The 17,001-nt window shown below is 40.3% G+C and overlaps 2 protein-coding genes across 5 annotated transcripts in view; both read right to left on the bottom strand.

Annotated features, from left to right (window-relative positions):
- RIN3 (Ras and Rab interactor 3) overlaps positions 1 to 5,751 on the bottom strand; it is a 61,960-nt gene extending 56,209 nt beyond the window's left edge. Inside the window, exon 1 of the mRNA XM_068148803.1 lies at positions 5,484 to 5,751. Coding sequence (XP_068004904.1) covers positions 5,484 to 5,530 — 47 coding nt within the window. The 5' untranslated portion in view covers positions 5,531 to 5,751. The remainder of the gene's footprint in view (positions 1 to 5,483) is intronic.
- Positions 5,752 to 10,977: 5,226 nt separating this feature from the next.
- The window catches only part of SLC24A4 (solute carrier family 24 member 4), a 91,339-nt gene continuing 85,315 nt past the window's right edge, over positions 10,978 to 17,001 (bottom strand). For 2 of the 4 annotated variants that reach the window (XM_068148801.1, XM_068148802.1), the window contains exon 18: positions 10,978 to 16,559. In XM_068148801.1, coding sequence (XP_068004902.1) covers positions 16,407 to 16,559 — 153 coding nt within the window. In that variant the 3' untranslated portion in view covers positions 10,978 to 16,406. The remainder of the gene's footprint in view (positions 16,560 to 17,001) is intronic. The other 2 variants (XR_010988619.1, XR_010988620.1) reach the window with 2 other exon arrangements.

The following is a 17,001-nucleotide window of genomic DNA, read 5'->3' as shown; positions in this document are numbered from 1 at the left end:
GAAAATGGTTTTCAAGCTCTTCCCTAAATATCAGTATTACCTTGCCTTTACCATCATAAAAACTCTTACATTTCAGTTACTGATTCTTAAGTGCTTCTGGTGATTGTAGTGCTGCCACTCAGTTATTATGCCTGTCTGTGACAAGTGTGGTACAGGGAAGGCAAGATCAGCAAGTCCAGTCTTGAGTTTCTGGTTGATTTTTGAAAATAAGCATTGTTTACTTAGGGGTCTGATTATTTACTTTTCTGTATTGCAATAGCATCCTAGTTTCTTCCAAAGGGTAATGGCATGCTCATTCTGGAGAGGACCTTTAGCTCAAATTGGTTCAGTCATCTAGTGTTTAGCTGTGACAAAAATAGATGTGGCTGCAGTGTGCTTGAGGAGAACACCATGCACATCCCACTTACCTTAGGGGCCAATGCTGGTGTGAGCTCCCAGGCAGTCAGAACCCTATGCATAAAGAAGCTGGAGGAGGAGACAGATGGATTTTGCACTTTGTCAACCAGAAAAGTGATTCTGCAGGGATCAGAGACAGCAGTCAGAGGTCACAGGAGCTCTTTGGGGGGTGAATGTGGGTTGAACAGAAGTTGAATTAAAGTCAACTGAGTGATTCAGTCTAGCTCCTACATGGCTCTGGATACAGTTTACTCTGGAGACTCTCTTTTAGTTACAGTATGGTGAAATACCTGCCCACCACCAAAGAAAAAAACCAAAACCTCTAAATTAGGATTAGGAAAGAATCCAGGACACAGGCTAAACTGCAGACCTATGCTGCTATGAGACTTTTTAGTAGGACTTGGTGCCCTGAACACCAGAACTGCCCAAGACTGGGTCCATCTCAGCACATCCTGCCCCCTTTGGCTGCAGGACTACTCTGCACTGATGATAATATGGCAAGAGGGATTGTAAACCTCTCCTTGTTCTTCTAGAAATCATATGATAAACATGCTTTCCCATGGTTCTTTCTAATTCTAAATCTCATAGAATCACAGAGTGTTAGGGGTTGGAAGTGACCTCTAAAGACCACCAGTCCAATTCCCCCTGCCAAAGCAGGATCACCTAGGGCAGGCCCCACAGAAAGGCATCCAGGTTAGTTCTGAAATTCTTCAGAGAAGGAGATGCCACAACCTCTCTGGGTAGCCTGTTCCAGTGCTCTGTCATCTTCACACGTAACAGTGACTTGTTAAATACCTACATTAATTGTCATTCATTACTAATTGCTCACAGAGGACAACCTTGACAAACTTACATACATGCTTCCCTAAACATGAGGAACACCTTTGTGATACAGTTGGGAAAGTGTGACAGTCTCCTGGGACATCATAGAGCTTTTGATCACTATATGCACCCTCTACTTACAGACCCATCTTCACAAGAATTTGGGCAGTCATTCCAGACAGCTGCCTTTTCTTTTTAATTAGCTTTTTTAATTAAAAAACCTATCCAAAATGATAATGGCTAAAGGTCTGCAAGGGACATTGCTTTGTCCTAGTTTCACTAAGATGCTTTGGTTTCTGTGCTCTTTAGCAATCAAGGCAGGCAAGCATTTAAAACTCTGGGAAGCACATCTTTTTCTAATGGATTTGGTTTAGGCTTTTATGTCTATTTTTCAGGTTGTTTAAAGATCCTTCTGGGTCTCACAAGGCTATATTGCTGATTTCAGAGAAGCTGCCTATATTTACTGAAGGATAAATTAAAATGTATTCCTACTATTGTTTTGGAAAATGCTGTAAAATAGATAATCTCTGAGCTATCTGGACTACTTACACATAGTTTGTTAAGGGATGGCACCAGCCCAAACCTTCATCAAGCAACTCTCACAGCTACTCTTCAGTACCTCCTGTTCTACACGCACACCTGTACATGCAGAGCAGGAAAGATGCATGCACACCTGTGGGCATTTTTTAGCCTACTGCACCTCTAGGTTTGAATGGCAATAATACAAACCAGCAGTAGCCACTTAGGACAGGAAGTGAAAAACTATGTTTAGCTGAAACTGTAGTAGACAGGAGATGAGAAGAATATTGCTTACCTCTGTGTCCCCATTCCTGTGAACATTGCCATTAAGACTGACCACAACAATGAGGAGCTCTCCACTTGGGACAATAATCCCAGTATGGACTACCCTTTAGCAGGCAGAGGGATAGTTGTCTTCTGCACTGCAACCTGTATCACTGCACAACATTCTCAAAGCATCCATGAAGTCTGGCAAGTTCTCACTCACTAAGAATCACTGGAAAGATCAGATGCCCAGTCCTTGTGGTCACAAACTTGCTTTTCTGCTAGATGAATTGCAGGAGATTTTATGTCTCCTCTCTGGATGCACTGAAGTCCTGTGTCTTTTGAGAGCATCTCCTTCTTCCTATCTTCACAGAAATACCCTGATCTTGGTGCAACACATCTTGAGCACAAACATTTCCTTCCTGAGAATTACCATCCCCCTTATCATAGCTTGACAGACAGCAGAGAGATTTGATGACACTCATTTGTCTTCACTTGCCTGAGCTGTCACCTCCCTGCTTAGACACTGTGTCGCATATGTTCTAGACTGAGGTTTTCTTTGAACAGTACTTAGCCCTGGGTCCAAGACCTTCTGAGGCCGACAGGACTTGTTCCACTGAGTCAACTAAGCTTAGTCCTTCACAAAGCACAGCTCTTGAGGAGTTTTTATAAAACGTTTTCTCAGTTCAAAGCTGTAAGTGTTAGTATTAGATTTATTTACCCCCCCTGCAGAGACAGATATGCAGCCTGGGCAGAAGAACCACTGAATAAGAAAGCTTTTGTGGCCAATGAATATCTCAAAGCTCTCATTCCAGCAGATGTCATGTGTCTGACAGGGTGCTAAATGAAGTGGATCTGTGGCCTGCTCTACACAGATCAGATAAGACAATCAAAACAGTGCCTTTTGAAGCTAAAATCAGCGATCCTGTAAGAGTTGCTCAGTTTCCAGATTCCTCCAGTGCTTCACCTCATTACATCTACATTCACCACATGAAATCTGTCAACTGGGATGGTGGGGTGTGTGCCAAAGAGACCTGTCACTGAAAAGATGCACAATCATTACTTCATTAGGCAGCATGGTGCTCCAGAAATGAGAACCACTGTAAACCATCCCAGCTACCTGAACCAGTCATTATCCCAAAGGACTAGCTAGTATTTGCAAATTATGTCTCTGTCTCAGCTTCTGTCTCAGCTCCTGTCTGCTCTCCTCATCATTTCCTCCACATATTTGCCAGATGTTAGAAAAGGCATATACTTTTTCATGAAATCATGGTCACCAGGCTTAATCAGCTCACATTTCTCCAGATGTTTTGTGATGTCATCAGTTATTAACATTCCTAGGTGTTAGCTTAACTCTAGACCAGAATTGCTGGTTAAACGTGCTCATTTTTTTCCCAACTCATTTTGGAAGAATTTGAGCGGAATGATTTCTACCTAGCCCCTAGCTACACTTCTCTCCACACTCCTCTCCATGGAGCTACTCATTCTGGAGGCAGATTTCTCTCTGTCATTTCCAAGGTACAAGTCAGCAAAACCTCCTTATTGATTTGCTATGTGCAGAATGGACCCTCCTATTATTAGGAATGGATAGATGGATACTTTCCAAGTTGCTGGGGTACTTTTGTAGTTATTCGTATTGTCACAGTTTCTGTGCATGTGAGTAAGCTTCCCTATTTGATTAATAACATGAAGACTATGGTGAATGAAGGCAGAACCTCAGTAATTTTTGTGCACAGAATTTTGAAATAAGGTCCAAATGCTTCACTGGCATCCTGCCCTGTGTTACCATCTCTTTTGAAAGACACACATTTTATCTACATACTTTGTGAACCTAGCACCTAATTAAAAGTGACCAGAACAGGAAATTAGCTAAACACCAAGACAAATTTCTATTCTGTAATGTACTGGACACTGCAAGGCACAGAGGCTGAAGTGCAATTTTAAGGATCCTCAGCAATGTTGTACTGTGTAAACAGAGAGAGATAAACCAGATCCTTTTTACAAGTGGGAGGAGAGAGATTGAAAATAAAGACCATCAGTTAGCGAAATAAAAGGCTGTTCTCTTAAATTGTTCAAATGCTCATAAACTTATGAAAAATGCATACATCCTGACCAATCATGCTTCAATATTGTTGCACCCACTTAATTTACAGTCCAAATCTAGAGTCTATGGCTTATTTACTTTCTCCTGCAACTTTAAACAGAAAGCAAACATTTGCAAGCATGTGGCTCCATCCAGGGAAGCTGAGAAAAAGACACACAGCATAAATCTTTCAGTTTCTCAGTACCTTGCATCTTAACTATCACAAATGCAGGGAGTATCCAAGTGCAAATTCTCTGGAATACTGTCTACCAAGTGCCTCTTGCTAGTCCACAGGGATCAGATTCTTTCATTTTTTCCCCCATGGCTGTATGATCTTTTGTCCCTCAGTGTGCAACGTTGAGTGAAACTGCAGAATGCACCTTGGAACAGCGGTGTCATTGTTCCACTTAAACTGAACAAGACAAAAGCAGTGACCGTTGTAAAGCAGAGCTCTCCCTCTCTCCCCTGCCCTCCACATGCATATCTGAGAACAGGGCTATGCTGAAGCTATGGCATGCTAGCCTGTCATCAGCAATGTCATCACAGGGGACTGACTTGCAACACAGTGACTAGAAGAGTATCCCATATCCACATAACCAGCTGCTTCTACTGCACACATCACAGGCACACCGGGTACCTTTTATTCACGGGAAACAGGTTAAGTGTGCCAGACAGATAAGACCCACTCTTAATATCTGGTATGATATGTTTTTCCAAGGGAGGTGACTGAAGGTTTCAGCAGCTATGTCATTTTCCCCTGATTGTTTTCAACAGGAAACAGAAATGCTCAGCCCAATCCTGAAATCCCAGAAGCTGATTGTCCTCACAGTCAAAACTCGTTTTCTTTCCTGCTGTGTTTCCTTGGGGCTCAGTCCTGCAAGGTGCTGTGTCTGTCACCCAGGAGGAAGGAAAGCTCCTGGCTCCTAACAGAAAGCACTCCTGAAGTCTCCTGGGAGTGTGTGGACAGGGTTGGTGTGCACATTAGTATGCTAGAGTTGGAGTGACCATCAGGTTATAGGGATGAGCCCTTATCTACTTCTCATTTCAGTAGAAACAAAGCAAGCTTCTCAGAAAAAAATCTGTCATGTTTCCAAAAGCACAGAACTCCCTTATCTGATAGTCTTTTGCCCTAGACTGCAACTTGGAATTCATCATTCTTTTACCCTAACTAGTCAAGATTCAAGATAAATAAAGGTATTGCAGTTTGTTTTGAGATGGAACACGTTAGCTAAAGGAAACACTATATATTGCAGTACAATTATGCCACACCATTGTGATTGTGTAGCTGGTAACTCGGCAGCCAACTGCCGAGCAAAGGCAGCTGTGAGCACATTGTGAAGCAGGAAAGGAGAGCAACAAGTTATTAAACATGAGCAGTCACTAAAGATTCAAGACTTACCCTGAGTCATCTCTGGCTCCCTTGTCTCCTGCTGACATTTTCATCATTACAGCAAACTTTAAGACACTTTCTGTTTCACAGTGGATTTAGAGCTCTCTGGTAAAGAAAGCAATTCATTTCCATCGCTGAGCAGGATCCCCACATCCTTGGATTCTGTATTGAAAATGAGGTTTCAAGGGGCAGCAGAGGGAGGATGTTTAAAACCAGCTTCAGGCTCAGTAGTATCGCACAGCAGAGGACTAAACAAGTACTGTAATGAAAGCAAACTACCAAGAAGGTCTGAATTTAGTCTCTCTTATTTCTACTTCCTGTATTTATATGAACAAGGGATTTCAGGAAGAGGCAGTCTTTGGTGGTCAGGGGGTGTGTGTGCGTGTTCCAGAGCCATATTTAGTAGTGAGGGCAGGTTAACCTTATTAGAAAGATGGGGCTGAGACTGTTGGTTTACTTATTCCTGTAACTTCAGTAAGTTCCAGGGAAAATTGTTCTACAGACTACAGGTATATCAGGAGGCAACAGAGCACGAGGAACTTTGTAAAGGATTTTATAAGGCAGCAAAGCAGTAAGCCTCTGTCTGCAAATTCCTAAAGCATGTGTATTTCTATTGCTTGAGTAACTGGAACCAGATGGAGCTTGGAAACCTTTATATTTACACAGGACCTAAGAAAATGAAATGTCTAACACTAGCAGAGGACAGCTCTAGAAAAAAAAATAAATCCAGTTAAAGCAAAAGCTAATGATAAGGTTGTAAGACTGCTAGTGAATGATCAGCTACCCATGCTGTGAAGCTCCAGTCAGCCTCAGAGCACAACTGACCTGGAGTCAATTAAGCAGGTGAGTACTGTGCTGTACTGGAAACCTAACTGAATACAGAGCAACTATGGAGACTGACAGATGTGCTGTTAGACAGGGCTGGTGGCACTCCTACTTGGCAGCCCTATCATTCTGCTAGGAGAATATGTAAGATAAAAAAAAAGCAAAGCAGAAGTATAAAGCAGAGGCAGAGAAAATCAATTGCATGGAATGGAGAGAGGGACAAAGGTTATGCTTTGCCTCTTTTACCTTTAGAAGGAATTCTCCAGCGTTCTGAGAGTAAGTTATATTGTGCCCACACAGCCCATGGCAGAAACAGAAATGCCAGGCAGCTGCCAGTGTATTGGCATGAGGGAAACTTAGACTTGAGTGTAGAGCAGAGAGCCAATTCCGCTGGCTATAAGCTAGGGACCAGAGGGACCGTTATGATTGTGTTATACCTTGTGTGTAACAACAAACCAAAGTTTTCTCAGGGTTTTTTGATCAAGCCTGTGACTTCTGTTGACATTAGAAAATTTATCTTCTGGCTTTTAGAAGGATTTCTCTTAGAACATCAAAGGTCTGCATGATGAGGGAAATTCCACCCTTTTTTGTCTTAAAGTGCTTAGTTGATCATACTATCTAAATTCACACCTGATTCTTTTCCCTGTCTAGTTTTACATTCCAGCTACTCTATCTCATAATGCTCTTTTCTACTAAATTAAGGAGCACTTTTCTCCAGCTCACAGTCATTTTCAGAGGATGATGAACTTGCTTAATGAAGAATTAAGACAAAGTGAAATTCACTCATCACATGCTGCAGGCTTTTCAGATCTCAGTTTTGAATCCTTCTGTTGGTTCTGAGCATAAAGGTCCAGGGAAAAAAATATCCCCTGGATCATTTCACGAGTTGGGCACCTCCAAAATGCACCTTGGATACTGTCATAAGAACAATCTCCTAGATGAATCACAAACTCAACCTATTCCAAGTTTTTATTTCCTTTAATTTCAATTCAACAGGGACCAGGCACACTCAGAATTTACCCTTGCTAGGCTGGAAAAATGCTTGCTGGGAAAAAAAAACAACTCAAAACCAAAACCAACAAATGCATAAAGGTGTGCTGCTCTGCATGGACCTACCCAGGTGGGAGACACACGTGTTCACACAAACATGCAGCCATCCTAGGCAAAGATTTTGTGAATGCAGAACATCAGTTTCAGAGAATATTAAGCACTTTCAAAGATGTAATTAGGGAAGAAGAAACAAAAAGGAACAGAACTATTAAAAAGACCTAGGGGAAAAAAAAATATAGCAGAAATACAGAGTACAAAAGTAGAGTATTGTGGTGCTACTGCAGATTCATGTGATTTGAGAGCTCATATTTTTCTCTTGTAAAATCTTCCACACTGTACTTATAAGAATGTAGTGTTTCAGAAATTAGTGTTTCAGAAATTAGAATTTCTGAAATTAGTTTTGATGAAGACATTGACCAAACTGCATGAAAAAAAATTCTCATATTTCCCTACAAAATATTTCTACAGTATAGGTATTTCTGTAAAATACTAAAAATATTAAAACAAACTTTAACATAAGAACTTTTGTCCAAGATTTATTCAGTATTTCTTTTAAGCTGGAGATCTGACAGGTTTGAAATGCGACACTTCGTTCTAGTTTCAGACTTTGGAAATAAACAGTAATACAAAAGCTAAATGACAAAATAATATCCAGTTACTGCAAAATGTCACTTGTCTGTGACAGATCCAAGCCAAATGGAGGAATTCCTGTCTTTTCTAGGACTGATTCATCCTTTCCATCTGAAGCCACAGCATGTTGCAGCACTAGTCTGTATTTTTATGCAGCCAAATTAGAAAGGTTTAAAAATGCCTTATGGAGGAAGTCTTTAAGTACCATAAGCACTTTGGCTATCATACCGTGCTCTCAGCATATGCACAGATTTACACGACAGTTCTGCTTTCCATACAGTAGGAAGCAGCTGCCTCAGTACTATGGCATGTGATAAGAGTCCGTAGGAATTGTCACAGCTATTGTGTCACTAATCCATAGATTATGTGCCTTTTATAGAGCCTATTACATAACAGATCATGATGGCTCACTATGTCAGGCCTATGGGGGATTAAAAGAAGAGGTATCTTCCACATTCCCATTTTGATTTTTTAGAATTTAATGTGCAAGAAGGAATCTTTCTCTTTCCTCAGCATAGAAGTTACCCTAGCACATACCAAAGAATGAACCCTGACACAAAAATAAAAGAAGGCAGAATATCCCTTTTCTCCACTTCACCAAGACTCTTCTGTTAGATGCACAAACCCCACAATGGCTAATGACAGGTTTATACAGTAACAGGGATTCCAAAACCACGCACTGAAGCTAAGAAAAATAAGGTCAAACTTTGCTTTAACTTGAATCTCCTGACAGTTAACTGGATAGGAATATTAATGAGAAGATTTTTGTCTAATGAAATTGTTAATACACCAGTGCATGAGAGGAAGGTAACCCTTACGTCCTCTTATTCCAAGAAGTGCATTCGAAAGCTTTTGATCACCCCAAACCAGGCTGTACCAGAGACTATAAAGGGAAGAGACCAGCATAGCTGAGTTGAGACCTGCTGATCAAACTAGAAACCAAGAAGGAACTGCACAGGCAATGGAAACAGGAACAGGTACCCTTGGAAGAGTATAGGGATGCTGCCTAGTTGTGTAGGGATGGGCTCAGGAAGGCCAGGCCACAGCTGGAGCTGAACTTGGGAAGGGACATAAAAAAAATAACATGAAGGACTTCTGCAGGTATATCAATGAGAAAAAGAAGGTTAAAGAACATGCACCTCCATGGTGAGCAAGGTTGTTAGTAACAACATAGGAGGAAAAGGCTGAGGCTCTTTCTCCTCACACCTTCTGAGTTGAAGAACTCCCTCCCACTGTAAGTGAAAGCAAGGTTTGTGGCCACCTGAGGAACCTGAACACACACAAGACTATGGAACCTCATGAGATGCATTCCAGAGTCCTGAGGACATTGGCTGATAGAGTTGACAAGCCACTCTCCATGATATTTGAAAAGTCCCGGCAGCCAGGTGAAGTCCCTGGAAAAAAAAGATGAGCCTGGGAACTACTAACCTGTTAGCCTCACCACTATATGAAGGATTTTGAGTGTTTAAAATACCTGTTTTAGTCCTCTCAGCACAGCAAACTATTCTCAGCAAACCCTGTATTTCTAGTCCCAAATGAGAGACTAGACTAGACTAGAATAGACCATGTTGGAAGAGACCTTCAAGATCATCGTGTCCAACCCATCATCCAACACCACCTAATCAACTAAACCAAGCACACTATCAAGTCTCCTCCTAAACACCTCCAATGATGGTGACTCCACCACCTCCCCAGGCAGCCCATTCCAATGGGCAATCACTCTGTGTAGAATTTCTTCCTAACATCCAGTCTGAACCTCCCCTGGTGCAGCTTGAGACTGTGTCCTCTTGCTCTTGTGCTGGTTGCCTGGGAGAAGAGACCAGCCCCGATCTAGCTACAACCTCCCTTCAGGTAGTTGTAGGAGAGCAATAAGGTCTCCCCTGAGCCGCCTCTTCTCCAGGCTAATCAACCCCAGCTCCCTTAGCCTCTCTTCACGGGGCTTGTGTTCCAAACCCCTCACAACTGTGCATTTCAGAGCTGCTGCAAATCAAACCAATACATTTAATTCACCCCAAACAATGGCAACACTCCTGGAACAGATGACAACGAGGGCCTTCTGTCCTTCGGGTGAGCAGCGTCAGCATTTCACCAACGAAGTACAGGAACATACCCTATTTGGGTCCTGAGAGTCTACATTTTCAACAACAAGTATGAGAATGCTTCATGCATTCACACCAACAAAGTACAGGAACATAACCTATTTGGGTCCTGAGAGTCTACATTTTCAACAACAAGTATGAGCATGCTTCATGCATTCTCACCATCTGAGGAAAAAAACCAGCAAATGCTTTCCTTGTTTGTATAATTTATTGATAGTGTACATATTTTATATAGTGCATTACAATACTGACTGCTATCATCCTTTAAAAATGCTGAATTAACTATAGTTTTCTTAAAATTTTCACACCCAAAAGAATCAAATAATCATGCCAACATTTTGTAACAAATTATCACATTAAATCCATCTGGATTTCATGACGTATTTATCTGTACAAAGGACCCCATATCACAGAGCATTCACAGTGCATAAGGTCACAGTCATTGAAAAAATAAATAAAGTGATAAATAGATTTCTGTTATTTACAGTTTACAAACCCATCCCTTTCTGTTTTCACAGTAAGCATTTCTAGAAAGTTTTAATAGTATTTAACGAGGTATTGCACCTCCTAGGGGTGCGCTGCAAATGCCTGCAAGTATGAAACAGGGAATTTTTAAAAGGTTCAGAATTGAACATCAAGTGATCAAACAATTCCAAATACTTTCTTACAATGGAGGATATAGTAGGAGCCAAATTCTACTCACAGTTCCCCTGACAGAAATTTGTGTCAGCTACCAAAACATTAGTGAGCGCTGGCACCACTCCCAAGAACGCGAAGGCAAGAATTTGGTCATAACTGCTGCAGAGTTTCAGCCATTTGGAACATAGATGCTGCTGGGGAAGCAAGTGTTCTTTGCACACACAACTGGTATACGAATGAAGGCCATAATCTTGCTGTAAAAAAAAAACAAACTCTGAAAGGAAGCATCTCAGTTGGTATTAGTCTTTCTCGATGTTATACCTGTCTTTGATATATTCTGGTACCTTTAGATTTTGCAACAACTACCTACTGCTATAGAGCAATGTTTTTATTTGTTCTGCAAGTTCACCAAGATCAACTCAGTGATAAGATGGCAATGATCACTTACATCCTTTGTGCAAGATAAAAGAAAAATCAATGGAATTAAACAGGTCATTCTTGTAAGAAAATATCCAAATAATTCACTCCCCTCAGACAGTGCACTGTAGGTCAGAAGTATGACAGTAAGCAGAACAATGTGATGTACAGAGTGCCACAATCAACACATATCTCGGCCTGTAGAGAGGGAGCTGCGCATAACTCACATTTCAGGACAGAGAAGTCTAGGGTTTTCCACAGCTTTCTCTGGGGAGAAAATATCCCACGCAAGGGGAAAATGTGAGAAAAGCATATGCTCAGGTTATCCAAAAGGGTTTTTAAACATGTATACAATAGGTTAGAAACTGGAATGCATGTCAGTTGAATGACATTTCTCTCTAGAATGTTGATTGTTTGAATATTGAGGTTTTAAAATAGTTTAAGTGGATAATAAAGGTTGGGAATAATAAAGGGTTGGTACAGAACTGCTGGAACTAAATGCTGTCATTTACCTGTGTAACTATTTTCAAAAGAAAAATGTGGAATTTAGACTCCAAGGAATAGAAAGGAAATTGTATAGTAAATGCATGAGCTGCACAGATTTTGTTCTGAGGGCTTAAACACAAGCAACTGAGAGACCTGAGACTCACAATGGTGGATCATTATGTTAAAAGGTGATGCATTTTGATTAGGAAGATTCTTCGGCTTCACTTGGCTATCAACATTAGTTTAGTGTCTGTTTCATATTACATTAGGTTTGATCTTTCCTTGGCATGAATAATCAGGCAGTACTTAACACAGCTTGGAGCAGTCCACCAAAAACATCTAAGTGCAGGATGCAGATAAATGGCATTACAATTGCAAGAAGCCCAAGACAGGAAGACAACAAAACTCATGAGGGATTTGTGCAACTAGAGCAAACACATAATAGAAACAAATGTGTTAATTTAAGCACAACCACAAAGGAAATAAGAGACAGAATAGAATCTTGTCTCTAAGAAGGTAAGCAATAAATTACTAAACACCTTTTCCAGTTGTTTCTATGTTGACAGAATGTTTACGAGTGTAATCTAAAGCCAGAAATTAAACACAGGTTTGTTAGAGCTGCAGCAAGACTATAAAAATAAAACAGAATTGGCACACCAATGACTGAGCCAGGAGAAAGATGGCCAACTATGCTGTACCTGTTGGGAAGACTTAAGGTGTTCTTCTAGGCTAGGCTTCAGCCCAGAAGGCAGCCCTTAGATCACCAAATAGTCATTAAGATAACTATAACTGCGGTCTTCTATAGTTAGACATGTAGATCTTGAGCCTGAAGTCTTTACTCAGGCAATACTTTATAATGCAGTACAACTGTTTTGTTATATGTAAATGAATGGTACCAAACACTGCTGAACTCAAGGGAAACACTCTCACTTGCAGACAGGATTGCACCCTGTGGGTCTATGTGGGACTGTGCTGCTCTAATGGAACTGCAGCAGAAAAGAGCTGCTACAAGCTCTCCTTGGCCAGTCGTAATTCAGTTTTGATCCTGCTTGTTCACCAGAGCAGATGCACAGTTTTGAAGTCTGAGATAAGGAACCCGTTCTCTTATTTACAACAGTGGAAATCCAAAGTGGAATCAGCAGAGCAGAAGTCCACAGATTCTGGAAGAACCTTTTAAATTGAGAAAGAAATAAAATTTTTAGACTACAAAGCCAATAAAATAGGAAAATATCTGAATATGCTAGAAAACCCAGAAACCATGCTCTGATGCCATCTTCGGATACAATCCAGCAAGGCACTTGGAGAGATGCTTAGCTTTAAGCATGGAATCAATTCTACTGAAATTAAGCTTTGCTGGATATGGGCTATCATTTTCTGAGCTGTATTACTTTTCAGTGTTAGTATGCTGGCAATTTTCAGATCACAGTAACAGTTTTCCCTTTCACATCCACCAGTTTTCTTTTTACTCTTGAGCTGAACATTAATTTACACAACACTGACACACATTCCAAACTCAGCCAGTTAACTTTTGCAACGGTCATCACAACAAAATGGCTACAAAATTTTACAGACACAATCCAAACAGCTGCAATACAGAACTGTACTAATCGCAGAGAGCCAAACACAAATCACTCGCTTACTTGACTTGGAAAATGGCAAAATCTGTAGTAGTTTCCTGACCACATCAGCAAATTTCCTTTTTCTTTTGTTGTATACACATGAAAAGGCACTAGTCCACCATTACTTGGCAATAACCTCCTGAATTACTGATACATTCTCATGTAGGTTTATCTAATTTACAACAATTTGTCACTGAGATCTTTCTTGGGTCATTTAGTTTATCTGCATGGCTTGATCTTTAACTGTCATCTTGATTTATTTTATCAGATGGACAGCTACTATGCAGAGGGTCTTTACTTCATGTGATCATGTGCCATTCAGGCCCTGATAGAGCATGCAATAATTCTTTGGCAAACAGTACTTCCCTGGTCATGTGGTGATGTCAGAAGAGAATTCTACATAACAATAAGCATGGCATCATACCTGTCTCACAGCAGAAGATGTGGATGAGACCACTGTATGAAAAGCAGCATCAGAATTCAATATAAATTGTCCTCAAGTGGGTCTATGCTTTAAGGAGGACTAGAAATGATGGGATTGGGCACACAATTGAAGATCAGTATTACCTTCTGAGACTGTCTCTTGCTACACCAGAATCCTCTGGTTTACTGGAGCAGGTGAAATTCAATTTAGGCAGAATAATTCTAAACAGTGTCTGAAGGACTTGTGGCATAAGCAAACACAATTTCACGCATATTTGAGCACATCTGCCACAGAACAAGCTGATGTCCCTAGTCTTCTAAAGTTGCCTGGCTCAGAAATATGAAGATATGATAAAACTTGCTAGGTCTGGCACTGTAAACATTGATGCCCTCATCACTGAACTCAGCTGATCACCAGGCATTCAACTCAAATTTTAAAACTACTCTTCTGTAAAGACACCCGAGCTGCATGAGCTTGCACAGAAGAGCAAATGTTTGCTTCAACACAGCTAGTTCTCCAAGCTCATTCAACAGCAGAACAGAGGAAAACAATTTATTCAGCCTCTCTCTCTGCTCCTTTCTGTCTCATATCTAAGCCATCACAAGATTTTCAGCAGCAAACTGTCCTAAAACATAGCAGGGAAGAGAGTAAGACTAGAGAGGGATGCTCCTACAGTGGTATAGCACTATACTGCATCCTCACAGTCTTTCTGCAACAGCAGACTCAAATGATCAACATGAATTTTATCTCCTCAGCTTTACACTGCAGCGAAAGTCTCAAATGCCTGGAAATGGGATCACTGCCATACCCAAAATAAAACTTACTGTCATACTTGCCTATTCAAAAAAGCATTTTAATAATGCTGGTTTTGTTGCCACCTTTAGGACTGGATAGTTTAACCACATAACTACTCCGTTAAGGTGAGAAATTCTAAATGGATACTAATACTGACATTTGTAACAAAGTGTAAATAAATGTGTTGTTCTTTTTTTTCCTTAGGATTACAAGGAAAGGATCCACTCCTAAAAACATTAAACAGCAGAATACATTCCTGCATATGTACCAAAAGAATTCTTTATGTACCCTTAACTGTAAACACATTGCCAAATGTAAACAGTATTCTGCATGTGAGATGGCTAAACAAAAGTATTTGCCATATATGTCAAAATAAGGAACCTTCTGATTCAGTGCTTATGCGCTAAGCTTTTATGGTTATGTTCTTATTGCCACAAGAATGGTTTTTTTTTTAACATATAGTTTAAAGTGTAAAATATCAATAGATTTTAAAATGCATCCACTGTTATTTGATAATTTATTTTGGTTTATAAACTTAAAAAAAAGAAATTTAAAAATCTGTGTCTAAAGTTAAACGTGCTTCTTTACAGACTTGATGTGACCGTTCACATAGAGCTTTAAAATAAATAAAGTTTAGTAGCAACTCAAAATCACACAACTTCTACTACGGGGAATGCTACCTATTATTTTTAATACTCTGAGCCAGATCCTGCTGTCAATTAGGTCCAGAGTAATTCCTTGTATCAGATTTATGCTGGTGGAAAGGATATCTAAACTCGGCTTCTACTGGGGCTTAAAAAGAAGGATATCGTGCTTCAAAGCTTGCATGCAGTCAAATCAAGGACCAGATGCTCCTGACAGACTTGCTTTTGTCTAGGTGTTCCTTATCTACACTTCTCAGCGACAAACACTCATCTTTATGAAGTTTCTGGGAATAAATAAAAAAAGGAAAGGAATACACCAGCTTCTTAGCTGATGAAATAAGCTTCTTTCCCCCACCAATCAAATTAAATCATAGTCAGGGTGGGTTTTGTTGTCAGAAAGTCTGGATTACGTTCAGATACTCCTCTCAGCTGATAAGAACTGATAGTTACTGAGAACTCAGCTATGTTTTATTTTAGTTTCTTCAAAATTTACACAATGGACTTACAAGGGCCAATGCAAAGTTTTTCTTGTGGTGCAATATTCCACAAGTGTTAGTTTACATATACAGCATTCCTCGTTAATGGTAAAACATGTTTTTCAAGTATGAAGTTCTGCATGTAATTATCTTCTTCAATATGCAGATACTCTGACTTCTAGTGTGCATCATCACAAAGTGATACAACATACAACCATTTCCTCTTCTTTCTCTGCCACATTGCTCAGGTTTATTGAGGAGGGATAAACTTTCCACACTGCCATCAAAAACTGTCAGTGTAGTTCCTCTATAAAAGCAGAGCACTTGAAGGGGGAAATGATGTCCTCAACAGTGCATGCCATGGTATGTGCCTTGGACTTTCTGGTCCTGTAAGTTGAGATATTTTGACTGAGCCTAGAAAAGTTCTGAACTTGCCTCTTATTATTCCATGGAAAGTAAATGTCAAACTCAGAAGAACTATAAAGGTTTTTCTCCCATCCTCTTGCTAACCATGGTGGTGGTTGATCGGCTGCAAAAGGAGAATGAAAACCACAGCAGAATGTTCCAGAAGTGCTCACTTCAGAGTTCTGCGTAAGATCCGCACAGCTTTGTGACTGAGCAGCAATATCCGAAGAAGAGGAAGATGCTTTGGTTGCCTCGAGCGTGCACGTTAAAGAAAGGTATGCTTTCCTCCCACGGGTAAAAGTGCTTGGTGAGGCAGGAATGACACTCAAATTACTGATGGAAAGTAGGTAGAAAAGTGAAATGCCTCCTGTCATTTACAGCACATGTAATCAGAAGAATTTCAGTTTCTCTCCTTGCTGTCCTTTAAGGTTCTTCTCGGCACATAGGTAAGTTGACAAAGGTGAAGACATTAAACTCTATCAATATAGAGAAACACAGGAAAATACCATAAAGAAACAACACATAGATGCCTAACTTCCTGTCAAGTTTCCACTTATTTACATGGATTCCAAGCACCTGCAAGCAAACAAAGTGTTAGTTAATTAAGTCCCAAAGGAAACAACCATTTTAAGGTAAAAATGAGTGTCTTTTGAATTAGAGATAATGAATGAAACTAAATCCACTTTTCAGCATTTCATAGATCAAAAAGGCAAAATGTGATTTTCTGATCAAGAAAAGGGATGTAAAAGCTCAAACGAAGCAATCAGACTTTGGCCTGACTCTCAGCTGTCCTAAGATCCTTTTACAAGACAGTGAATGAACCTGTTTTAAGATCCCTTCATGAGTTCTTCATGCAAGCAAGAAACAGGCCCCTAGGTGCTCAGTTTCAGTCTGTGGTACATTTGCAGTACATGGGGGCATGTTGTAATCAGACAGCACTCACTGATTCAGTATGAACAAAAGGAATGCATTGAACTACAGGAACACTGCTTCCTCCAGTATTTCCCTACAGATCCTT

The sequence above is a fragment of the Melanerpes formicivorus genome, unplaced genomic scaffold (genome assembly GCF_026170545.1).
Source record: "Melanerpes formicivorus ecotype bairdi unplaced genomic scaffold, bMelFor1.0.p_v2 SCAF_17, whole genome shotgun sequence".
In the NCBI taxonomy this organism is placed as follows: Eukaryota; Metazoa; Chordata; class Aves; order Piciformes; family Picidae; genus Melanerpes; species Melanerpes formicivorus.
Note: the sequence above shows the minus strand (reverse complement) of the source record. Positions and strands in the feature narration are given on the sequence as shown.